The following is a 12,902-nucleotide window of genomic DNA, read 5'->3' on the forward strand; positions in this document are numbered from 1 at the left end:
TTTGCATTTCCACTTTGTTTACAATGTCCACCATTGTTGATTTTCCAAGCTGGCATGGAATGGAAACAAGCCTGGTTTTATCTAGCATGAGTATTATAATGACTCAAATATTAAATAATCTGCATATCAGCACCCTCTCCACCTCAGGACAGTGTGGTACTGCAGCTAAAACTGCTTTCAAAGTCCAGAAAGAATTGACAAGGCCTGGTTATATCAGAGTGGTGATTGAGGCTCAAACCATTAGAAATAACTTTGAGGGACATAGACAATATGATTATTAAATATTAAAAGCAGTTTTAAAATGCATGTTATTTGCGCTTTAATGTCCGGGGCACGGCATCCAAAATTGTTAACAACCCCACAGAGGGTTATACCCACTGCTATAACTAACTTGTATATGCGAGCTTCAACCAGGCTTTCAAAGCTGCTCTCTCTCTCTCTCTCGCATATGCAGTAACTATATATACAGCAGTGGTTCCCAAAGAGGGGTCCGGGGACCCCTAGGGGTCCTTGAGGGAGTTCCAAGGGGGTCCCCATGCAGCTAAATGATAGTTAGGAACCAAATGGACCCTCGTGGGTCTATAACTCAGAGAGTTTTACAAATGGAACCAAATGGACCCGTTATACATTATCTGAGTTAAATTAACTTTGATTCCACAAAATACATTGGGGTCCCAGTCCCAGAGATAGAAATGGGGAACTCACTGCTAGAGCCGTATAAAGATCTTCTCTTATGGGGGTCCTTGGCATATATTTGCTAATGAGTGTCAATGTGGGGGTCCTTGACATGAAATACTTTACTTTATTTGTTTATTTGGTCGGGACAGTGTATATTAATGAAAGACTCCATGCCTATGTTGACGAGAGCACAGAAACAACTCTTCTCATATGGTCTGATTACAGCGAAAAAACTAATTCTGACACACTGGAAGGAGGAGGCTCCTGCATTTAAGCACTGGTTAAATGAAATGACTAGTACACTTCATCTTGAGAGAATAAGGTATTTCCTGAGAAACAGGGAGAGACAGTTTGATAAGGTTTGGCTGCCCCTTGTCCATTACTTGAGTAGAAACGATTAATAGACAGGATACCATTGATATGGTTGACTGTACGCCATTTTCTTTTCAAATGTTTTCCATGAGCTTTCTATCTTATTATAGTATGCAGTGTCACTGAGCAGTATGGGTGGGAGGGTTAAGGGATTTCTTTCTCTTTTTTTGTCTTGTTTTTTTATTTTTATTATTTTGTTTCATAAAAAAAAGTTTCATATCATAATGTTTGTAATAATTTATAATCTGTTCAATAAAAACATATTTGACAAAAAAAAAGAATGGGTTAATGAACATTACATTACAAATGCTGATATGCAGTGTAAATATACTAGCTTTAGCAAGACTTGCTCATTGTCTCCACCAGGCCGAATGCATGGGGGGAGAGTATGTTTTGCACTCCGTCCGTCCGTCTGTGTGTGTGTGTGTGTGTGTGTGTGTGTGTCCGTCCGTCCGTCCGTGTGTCCGTGAGCAGCTAATCTCGGCCACCATTAACCCGGTCGATGCCAAATTTTGCACACACACTCCCTGGATGCCAACGATGAACCTCTGCCCCAAACTTTCCAGAACGGCCTGTTATAGCGCCACCAGGAGGCCGCTTTGTGCAAAACAACCCGGTCGATGCCAAATTTTGCACACACACTCCCTGGATGCCAACGATGAACCTCTGCCCCAACATTTCCACAACGGCCTGTTATAGCGCCACCAGGAGGCCGCTTTGTGCAAAACAAGTTTTTGCACAGTACACCTACAGATTTTGTCCAAACATCGCGCAAATTGGTACACAGCTAGTCTCTCTAGAGCCATTCAATGAAACGGGTCTTTCAGATTTCTCAGACTCCATCCTGATTGGTTAAGATTGGCTTCCAAAGTTCACAGGAGTGCTCAGTTTCAAACAAAATGCTGCAAACACACATCACGTGATTTCCGTGAAATTGTGCACGCACATTCCCACTAGGCCGAGGAAGAAATGCCACATGAACAATTTCAACTCAGCCTCAAGGTGGCGCTATAACTGGCCGAAAAGTGTTTTTACCTCTAATTTACTTTTGTTGGCCTTTTATCCAACCACCAGATGAAGGCAAGCTGCAATGTCCTACATTCCTATCCTGGTGGAGACCTGTGCCCAGAAGGGCACTTTTTCTAGTTTCCATCTGTAGTCCACAGACATCAAACATCAAACAATACAAACAGGACTGACATACAGGACATAGCATACAAATACCTAGTACATTTCAAACGTAATAAGACTAGTGAGCATAATAAATAAGAAAAGATTAAACTATTAGATAAAACTATTATTAGGGTATGGGTTTACTCTAATAATCTCTCTAACACAGCATACAAAATAAATACACCTAAAATAATCATGAATGGTTGCAGCTTTGGTTTTCAAGCAACCATTTTTTTCAGATTGTATTTAAAAGAGGAAAAAGTATAGCACATTCCCTTATATGCAGAGGAAGTCCATTCCCTTTTACACAGCCCTGTACTGAGAGGACATTTTAGCCAACCAAAACCACTGCGCTACAGTACATCTTCTGAACAAAACAAAAAATAAACCCTGAAGTATACGACAGTCCTCTCCTGATATAAGCTCTCATCACCGTGGGCGTTCTTCTATTATAACCCATTTAGACCTGGGAACGATTCTACAAATGCCTTCTAAAAATCATGACGGTTTTCTGAGAAACCTCATGTTTCTCTGTCAGTCGTTCTCAAACATTTTCATATCAAGGGCCCACCGAGATTATATGTAATTGGCCGCGGACCGCCATCTGAAAATGTGTTGTTCCAGGGACAAGCAAAGATTTTAGTTAAAAACGTTCTGAAAGAATATATTATTTAAAGATTTGCACTACATTTTCACGATAAAATAAAAATATTATTATTTTTTCCAATAGCTAACGTATAATATAATGCTTAAAACACCAAAAAGGGGCTCCCGCCCAAAATGGGATAAATGAACAAGGCGGCTCAAATGAACTCCATTCATCTTACTGTTCCTCTCGGTTTGCAGAGACGAGACTGCCGACGTTATACAAGAATGATGGACTTGGCGAGGAAGCATGAGGCCGAAACACGATTCAATACGCCGGTGGTGGGCCAGTTCTCCGGACGGCCACGCCGTGAGTCTCCCCCAGGATCAATTAGGAATAACAAATCATAATAGGCGGTGTAATTACCCTCAATCATCTCCAGCTTGGAGTCGGAGGAGGAGGAGGAGGAGAGAGAGGGGGACGTAGCCAGGCAACCCCCCCCCCCCCCCCCCCCCCCCATCGCTCCCAAACCAAAAGAACACAGAAAGAAAGCCAAACGCCTGACATCACTTCCAGGGGTAATAATTAAACTCATTGTTCAAGCCCTATAACGTTCCGCACACAAAAAAAGTCACGGCTAGAACATTTTCATCTCCGCAACAGTCCAAACAAAACAGTGGTGCAGGGGAAAAAGTACAGAAATGTTTTACTTAAGTAAAAGTATAAATACTGGGCCCCGCATCCGAAACAGTTGAGAAATGACAGTTACCGTGTGGCGGTCCCTCTACTGTACCCTCTACTGTACTGTACTGTCACTGTACTGTACTAGCACACCCGAAAGCATCATATATACATTTAGTATGTGCGTGTGTGTTTGTGTGTGCGTTAGGTTGTGCACAGGTGGTGAAAAACAACCATGCTGTTTTCGTGCTCATACCCAGACACCCAGCCAGCCACCCACCCACCCACACACATATCTCCATAAGGGAGTGGTTGCACCACTCAAAAACGAAAGATATACATATAAAGATATATGTGAACTACATAGGTTTACAAATATAAAGCTAAGGCAAATTTCAGTATTGCCTCAATGTTTCTCGCCTCAAAGTATCTCGCCTCAAAGTATCTCACCTCAGTATACAAAATTGCATAAGTGCAATAATTGAGTAAAATGTACTTAGCTCTGTTCAAAGTGAGACTGACATTTGCACGGTTAACAAAGCACGAGTTAATGCCACCACCGTGCACCGCTGCCACCGTACAGCAGCAGTGATGCACTCACCGCTATGAAGACGGTATAGTCTGTGTAATTTGTCTACGCGCCACTCGGAAATGGAGTCAGCGCGCGGGAATATTGACTTACAATCAGCGTCATTAATTCTAAATAACCGACGTGCGGCGGAGGAGAACAACAAACAAATAATAAGGCAGGGCCTGCAATAACACCAGCAGCGAGGCAAATGAGATCTGAACGCATCAAGGCCACCGGTAGCCGTAATGACTCTCTCTTGCAATACATTTCCATCTCATTTAATGACATCAGGAAGGCAAGCTGGAAGCACGATGCGACAAACAACGTGCACGGCGTTGTGAGTGACTCCTGTGTGTGGCCGGGCTCAGTGACACAGGCACGAGTCATTATGTGACGAGGTTGAGATGCTGTGTGTGCGTGCGCGCGCGCGCGCCTGTGTGTGTGTACACGAGCAAATGTGTGCACAAATAAAATGGCAAACCGCGAGGGCAAATATCACACATATATCTACGAATGCCCCGCCAGGCCCGTAACGAACAACCCCGTAGAGCCTGTAGTCCCCACAACGTGTTGACATCTGCTCTTCTGAGACTCAGATGCCTCAGTTATAGATACTGTACACTGAAAATAGCCAATCGTGAGCTTGCAGAGCTGCTATGTTCGGTGCGTAACAACGGCATACGACTATGAAGGCGTATTCATTCATTCTTTAAATGAAAACTGCAACATGACATCACGCGACTCACCGCTCACCCAAACACATATCTCTCTGTTTTTTACGTAGACTATAGTGCATGTCAAACTGGGGTGTCCTTGAAATTGAACGGGTTGAGAATCACTGCTAGAGCCGTACAAATATTCTCGTATGGAGGGGTCCCTGGCATATCTCTTCAAACGGGGGTCCGCAGGCTGTGTATATAGTGTCAATTTGGGGGTCCTTGACATGAAAAAAAAGGTTTGAGAACCACTACAGTATGTTTGTCTTGTTCTTGTTTATTTATACTTTCGATCTGAATCATAAAAAATACCGTCCGCGACAGAGAGGGGACGAGAAACATGACCCAGTTCCAGTGGACGCTGATGAGACGAGGCATGTATTTCCACCGCCCCCGCTCCGCCCTCCAAGTTTGTCTTTATTAATGAATGACTGTGAAAATATCTCTGTGAAACGGGAGATCGGAATGGCCCCTCGCCACTGGCGGCGGCGGCGGTGGCGCTGGAATTTCTATTCCCTCTAACTAATTTAGACCCGAGGGCGATTCTTACAAATGCCTTCTCTATATTCTGGCAGTTTTCTTAAAAAACCCCATGTTTCTGTGTCTGTGGCTAAACCCCATGTTTCTGTGTCTGTGGCTAAACCCCATGTTTCTGTGTCTGTGATTTGAGTTAAAAACCTTCACTCTGAAAGAATATATATATTCAAAGATTTGTGCCACATTTTCACGATTTTTCAAAAATAGCAGACCTACAAGCTCGTAGCGCGCCACTCGGTGGCACGCTACGAGCTTATAGGTCTGCTATTTTTCAATAGCTATAAATTACAACACAATGTTTGAAACACCAAAAGGGGGTTCCCGCCCAAAATGGCCTAAACAACAAGCTGCACTCCCCCCCGTGATGATGTCATCACGGGCGACAACAACATTCCCAGAGACTTCAGGAATAAGTCACGACTCTGTCTGCACTAGTTGGGACGTGTGTGCATGCGTGGGCACGTGCACATGTGTGTGCGCGTGTCTGAGCGATTCTCCCTGTCTTTTGAGAGTGTGCGTGTGCATGTGGTGGTGGTAGCGGCAGGTCGTGGGAAAGGCAAACCAGCCGCACGCACACACACACACACACACACACAGACACACACAGACAGAAGCTGGACAGGGTCTTGTCTCCCAGACCCCGGGGGGGGGGGGGGGGGGGCAGGGTAAATAAGCAGCCAGAGAGAGGGTCCCCCGCTATACGGGGCTAGCCTGTTTTTCTTTCCTCTGCCGTTGTTTAGCTTAGCGGACAGTCTCCCATCCTCTCTGCGCGCTCCCGCCGCACTGACCACTATGGAAACAGAAACCTCTTATCTCCATAATGTATAGTTCGACTTTGTATGTTTTTCGAGCGGTGCCAAACCGCTCGCGCAAGAGCCATTTGTGACCTAATGTTTTCCTTATTGACAATGTCGCCACAGCTTGGTCAATGTCGAGGGCTGCAGCCCAGGTATTTAATCAGGCTCCTGATCAGGAACAGGTGTTGCCAGTGGCAGACGGCAGAGGCTGACAGTTTTCCACGGTGTTCAGGAGGGCTGCATGGTCGCCTGTGTTTGTTATACTGTTTCTTTCGTATTATTTTATCTGCGTGTTGTGTAGGAAAATGACTGCAGAGAATAAAGCAAAGTTAAACTCAACGGACACGTTTGGGAGATACACCGTTCTAAGGAAACAACAGCAACAACTGCGATACATTTATACCCTACTTGATCTGCTACCTTTGATGCTTTTGGTGTGACACTATAGTGTGATCCAACTTAGTATAGGGCGTTAATTTACAAAGAAATGTCAGAATATGGAGAGGTTTCTGCATGCCTGACAGCAACGATACGTTACAGTAGCTGTAAGTATTGTACAATTTGTACTGTACATATATACACTGTGCTAGCACAGTAGCTAATACAGTAGGCCTCCACTATACGTGCTTACGTGTTTGTGTATAAAAGAAAATAACGCGTTTGTTTATTCTCCTGGGGGGGGGGGAAGCGATATTCTAAGAAGAAAATAAATAACTGCTGATGCTTTTGTAAGAGAGTATAGTAGTAGGCAGGCATTGTTTTGGTGAAAGGGAAATGGAAGTGTTTGTGCGCACACACCGACACGCACGCACGCACACACACACACACACACACACACACACACACACACACAATCAATGTTCTAATGAATATAGTCTATCATACAGTAAACAATCTGTCTCACACAGTCTGCTCTGCGGCGTTACGCCTCCCCTCATGAAAGGGGTAGAGATGTGTGTATTTGGTGAATAATTGACAGCCGACGAGTCGGCAACAAAACTGTCATCTGCATTCTCATTACAGTATGTAAACACAAGAAGAAGGCTCTATACATTGTTAATTGGCACACAGGCGGGCAATTGAAATTTGTCTGTTTATTTATTTAGCATAATCCCTCCTAGATACGTAAAACTCCAACTATCTATAATATAACTCACACATTATGCATTATACACAGGAGCCAAGTCAGCCACGGTGTACAGTATATAGTGTACAGTATAGTGTACAGTATATAGTGTACAGTATATAGTGTACAGTATAGTGCCACGGGAGCGTTTCAGTGCCAGGGATTCAGCGAAGCTGCACAGATGGCCTCTGTCGGGTGTCCAAAAGTGTTACTTTTCACGGTTCAAATTACAACTCAGCGTGAGGCTGTAAGTAGTAGGACTAAGTGGGCCCTTGATTTACGAATAAACATGCAAAGTGAAATGATGGATACAAGAGGGTTTCTTCTGCCTGACGGCGACAGCATGCAGTGTTCACGTCGGCGTTGATTTTGACGGCACACATTTTTATTTTAGTTTGAGTCATGGGGCTGTATTTTGCATGTCTTAAGTACCAGGTCTTATTACTTAACCTGACCTGGAGGCGTGATCAATGCCATTTGGCTATTCTGAGTGGCCAAAGAGCATTGACCACGCCTCCTCCAGGGAGATTGTAAATCAGCTATTTTCAGCATGCAACCAAGCAGACAATTACTTGTCTTTTAGTTCAGTTTTTATTTGTTGACAAAATTGTCTGTATATTTTAGTCTTAGTTTTAGTCATCGTAGCTTTGTTTCTATTTCGTTTTTGTCAGTGAAGAAAGGTAGTCGACGAACATTTTTCGTCATAGATTTAGTCAACGAAATCAACACTGGTTCAAGTAGCGAAGCCAAATGAACATAGTGATCTTTGTGCTTCACAAGAACGACGGCGCATGTACTGTACCTAAAAGTTTCACCGAAACAACAAACATTTTGATGTTCATATTATAATTGATCAAAGTGTGATCAGATTCCACACAAAGCTTCTTCCATCTCTTTCACTTCACCAGGCGTGTTTGCAGCGTTGGTTCGTGGTCCGGTCCTTCGGGGGACCGGCCATGTCGCCCAAACAAAACAACAAATAGGACACTTTTGTGGACACGTTATTTGCGTCAGAGATTGTTTAGCCTGTGTGTGTGTGTGTGTGTGTGTGTGTCTCACCTCGTCCATTCTTTTTCCTTTCACAGGAGCGGATCTTCTTGACGATGTCCAATTACATCTTCACGTGCATCTTCGTGACTGAGATGGCCGTTAAGGTACAGTGTTTGTGTTTGCTCATTTTGAAGCAGCTATACTTTAGCCCATTAAGACGGAGAGAACATCTGTGTCATTTTATACTTTGCGGCGATTAAAAAATAGCAGATATACAAGCTCATGGTGCCTCACTTTGTGCCGCGCTATGAGCTTGTAGATCTGCTATTTTTGAAGAATCGGGAAAACATTTAAAAAACTTCGTCGTTGCTTCTGGCAGTCCCTCAAGGTCAAGGTCAAGGTAAACTTTATTGTCCACAAGGGAAATGTGTCTTGGTTTAAAGGGAAGGGACGTAAATTGTCCCTGGAAGCAAGTGTCAGTGAACTTTGGATTACTTCATTCCGTTGGTGTATTATAGGGATGCACCAAAACGGAAATTCTTAGCCGAGACCGAATACCGAATATAGGAAACAGTTGGCCGAAAACCGAATACCGAATATCTTTTTTCCTACCATTGCTGTCATGGCCGCACCTTAAAGCTATACCTGATTCTGGAAAAATACATGATTATAGCAAAACTTGTGACTGTGGCTCGGCGGTCCAGGCACCTTGGCTGGTAATCAGGTCTGGCAGTGTGTCGTGGGTTCGACTCCCGAACCCGACGGCCTTTACTGCATGTCACCCCCCCCCCCCCCCCCTCATCTCTCTCACCATTTCCTGTCAGCCTACTGTCTATCCCTCCATAAAAAATATAAAAAAAAGTCACAAAAAAACATTTATTCAGCTCATTTGAATGCATTCATTGCATAGGCCAAAAATGCATGTTTAGCCATTTTCGAGCCAAATATTTTCGAGCCAAATATTTTCTGCGGCCGAATATTCGGTGCATCACTACTATTCACTAGTGTATTCTATTGGTTTTGGAGTAATTCAGTGCTGAAAGTGATCAGATTACATGCATTAGTTACAGTCAATTGAAGGTAATTTACCTGTAGTAGTTGTTTACCCAACCCTGGATAGAGAGTTACAACTGCATGGCCTTACTAGTTACAACTGCATGGTCTTACTAGTTACAACTGCATGGCCTTACTAGTTACAACTGCATGGTCTTACTAGTTACAACTGCATGGTCTTACTAGTTACAACTGCATGGTCTATCTAGTTACAACTGCATGGTCTTACTAGTTACAACTGCATGGTCTTACTAGTTACAACTGCATGGTCTTACTAGTTACAACTGCATGGTCTTACTGACGATTCCCCCTCCCACCAACTTCCCCATCCTAGCTCCCTCATCCCTACTTTCTCTATAAATATATATTTTTTTCTGCTATACTGGAGCTTTTACCGACATTACTGTATATAATGTCATTATGTATTGTATGTCATTACTGACGCATTGAGTGCAATACTCATTCATGTGCAGAACAAATTACCACATTAACACATTAACAATGAGCAACATTATGCAAATCACCTGTCACGTAAATTGACACACAGCCATATACACCCATACATACAGCCGTTCGCAAGCGTGCGCGCACATACACACATACACACATAACGTATGACTGTGCAGTCTGTGTACTCTGTACTCCATGCACGACACTGAAGACAGTGACAGAAGGTGTTGTTTTGTTACATTGCACTTTGAAATGAAAAAGCTAAATCTATAAAGTTGTTTCTTCCGTCGCTTGCTTGTCCCCATTTTAATGAGTTTTTGAGAAACGAAATATGCCACATGCCTCTGTTATTTTCAGCGATGTAAACAGCATGGTGGAATGATATGGGGAGTTGTGGAGGGAGACGGGGGGGGGGGGGGGAATCTAATAAGTTTGGTATTCTTAGCCCTCCCCCTCGAAATAGACTCCATCACTCCACCAGCTACAATAGCTGCGCATAACTTAGCTGTGCCCAGAATCCTCTGTGCCTCAAACACACCTGAGGACTGACGATGCTGCTGCCGGCAAACAGGAAAACATTGCAGCACAGCATGGAACTCACAGACAGCGAATAGATTAGACCAGTGTCTCCCAAACGGTGGGTCGTTTCCCACCCGTGGGCTGCGAGCTCGTGGGTCTGCTATTTTTGAAAAATCGAAGAACGACTGTGACATTTTTAGAATCTGATCTCAGGTCAGAATGGGTTCATCAGACCAGTGTGTGTCCAGTGGAAACCTCGTATGAATCTGATCTCAGGTCAGAATCGAAAACATACTGCGTGATGATGACGTAAAGTAGAGGCTCACAATCAACAAGAGCCAATAAAAATGAAGTTTGACTCCCGCATTGCTGCACGTCCTCCAAACACAGGTGGTTTTGATTACAAAACTAGTACTTTAATCTGCATTCAAGATGACATCCAGACGTGTGTGTGTGTGTGTGTGTGTGTGTGTGTTCGTGTGTGTGCGTGCGTGTGTGTGCGTGCGTGCGTGTCCGTGCGTCCATCAGATCGTAGCCCTGGGCTGGTGTTTCGGCGAGAAGGTGTACCTGCGCAGCACCTGGAACCTCCTGGACGGCATGCTGGTGCTGATCTCCGTCATAGACATCCTGGTGTCGCTCATCTCCAACTCCTCCCCCAAGATCCTGGGAATGCTGCGAGTGCTGCGTCTGCTGAGGACGCTGAGACCCCTACGGTAAGAGACGAGGACGCTGAGACCCCTACGGTAAGAGACCCCTACGGTAAGAGACGAGGACGCTGAGACCCCTACGGTAAGAGACGAGGGGACTCCAGGAGGCTGAGACCCCTACGGTAAGAGACGAGGGGACTCCAGGAGGCTGAGACCCCTACGGTAAGAGACAAGGGGACTCCAGGAGGCCCCCCGACGGTTATATAGCTCAACAGTCTGGGCACCTAATAGGCTGCTGAGCCAGCCTGACGGCGTGCCGCCCGCGGGTTCGACTCCCTATCCCGACGACCTTTGCCGCGTGTCTCTCTCCCCCCCCCCTCCCCCTTCTCTCTCCCCATTTCCTGTCGGACTACTTTCATCCTATCAATGAAGGCAGAAAAAGCCCCAAAAATGTCTTTAAAAAAAAAGACAGCTGGGAACACCATGTATGCGCACGCACGCAAATGCACGCACGCACGCAAACACACGCATGCACGCACGCAAACAGAGTGGCATTCCGATGCACTGCCATCATGTACAGATGGAATCATTTTGGTTCCATTTGTACCCTCTCACAGTCAAATCAAATCAATGTCTATACGCTGTAGACTGGGGTCTGAAACGCTGTATCAAATGGATGCCCGACCGTATACCGTACCGTACGTGGCCCGATGCATTTCATGTGGAGGTGCTCAAAATGAAATACCGTAGTTCAGAATCGTGGTTACACACTGGCATTCAATGCATTGGGCCACGTACGCACGGGCATCCATCCATTTGATACGGTGTTTTAGACCTCAGTCTACACCGTATCCCAGTCAGTTGATTCTTCATATCCATATGAGTGAAGCGGCCGGGAATCCGGGATGATTAGTTAATTTCTCAAACTGAGTTCTTATTTGAGGCAATATAAAAATCCCCCTATGGGGATTATAATGCAAATAAAAAGTACATGAACCCGTGGACTTAGTTACTTACTAAATGTATTAAATTTGACTAAAAGAAATTAGTTTATTTTCTACAGTAACTATCAATAATTCAGGGACTCCCATGGAGCCCCCTCAAGCAATGCTTCTGATCCTGGCTAGAACCCCACTTCAAAAACCAAAAACGACCACCACACATTGGTGCGTACAAGTCACAGCACCAGTTTTGCACTTATCATGAACACGCAGCCAGTCACACACACACACACACACACACACACACACATCATTAGTTATGTGCCTGAGAACACACACACACGCGCGCACATCTCCAGATTGTCCGACTCTTATGTTGTGCTGTTGGGAGTACAGCCAGATAAACCCCCTGGAGTGGGAGACTTTTGTCACGCAATTGAGCCAACACACGTTGGAAGTCGACTGAGCACATATCCGTTTAGGCTATTATTGTGAGGAAATGCAGGATGAAATCTACAATTCCAATTCATCACATGTATACTGTATAATGTATATGCACTGTGTGACTGTGTGTGTGTGTGTGTGTGTGTGTGTGTGTGTGTGTGTGTGTGTGTGTGTGTGTGTTTATTTGGCTTGGTGCACATGCTTGTTTTCTCATGGCGTGTGGGGAAGCCTTCAGGCTTTGCTGATGTTTGAATATGTATGACGTTCTCAGGAAGCGCTCGGAATTAAACCCCCGTTCATTTCACGCCGTCGAATTTTCCCACAAAGCACCGCTGCTGCTGATGATGTGTGCACTTCAATGCATTCCTTCCTCTTTTTTTTTTTAACCGTTGACCTCTTTGACTTGTGAAACAGTGAAACATGTTCTGCCAAGACTGCTTTTTATACATTCCTTTCAACTGCTTTCATCTTTTCTTTTGTAGTGCGTGTGCGTGTGTGTGTGTGTGTGTGTGTGTGTGTGTGTGTGTGTGTGTGTGTGTGTGTGTGTGTGTGTGTGTGTGTGTGTGTGTGTGTGTGTGTGTGTGTGTGTGTGTGTGTGTGTGTGTGTGTGTGTGCGTGTGC

The 12,902-nt window shown here is 44.7% G+C and overlaps 1 protein-coding gene across 1 annotated transcript in view; it reads left to right on the plus strand.

Moving 5' to 3' along the window:
* The window catches only part of cacna1g (calcium channel, voltage-dependent, T type, alpha 1G subunit), a 382,705-nt gene that overhangs the window by 279,124 nt on the left and 90,679 nt on the right, over window positions 1–12,902 (plus strand). Inside the window, exons 20-21 of the mRNA XM_083787505.1 lie at window positions 8,323–8,391; window positions 10,778–10,962. Coding sequence (XP_083643631.1) covers window positions 8,323–8,391; window positions 10,778–10,962 — 254 coding nt within the window. The remainder of the gene's footprint in view (window positions 1–8,322; window positions 8,392–10,777; window positions 10,963–12,902) is intronic.

Source organism: Protomyctophum parallelum (genome assembly GCF_964188405.1).
Source record: "Protomyctophum parallelum genome assembly, chromosome: 17".
Taxonomy (NCBI): domain Eukaryota; kingdom Metazoa; phylum Chordata; class Actinopteri; order Myctophiformes; family Myctophidae; genus Protomyctophum; species Protomyctophum parallelum.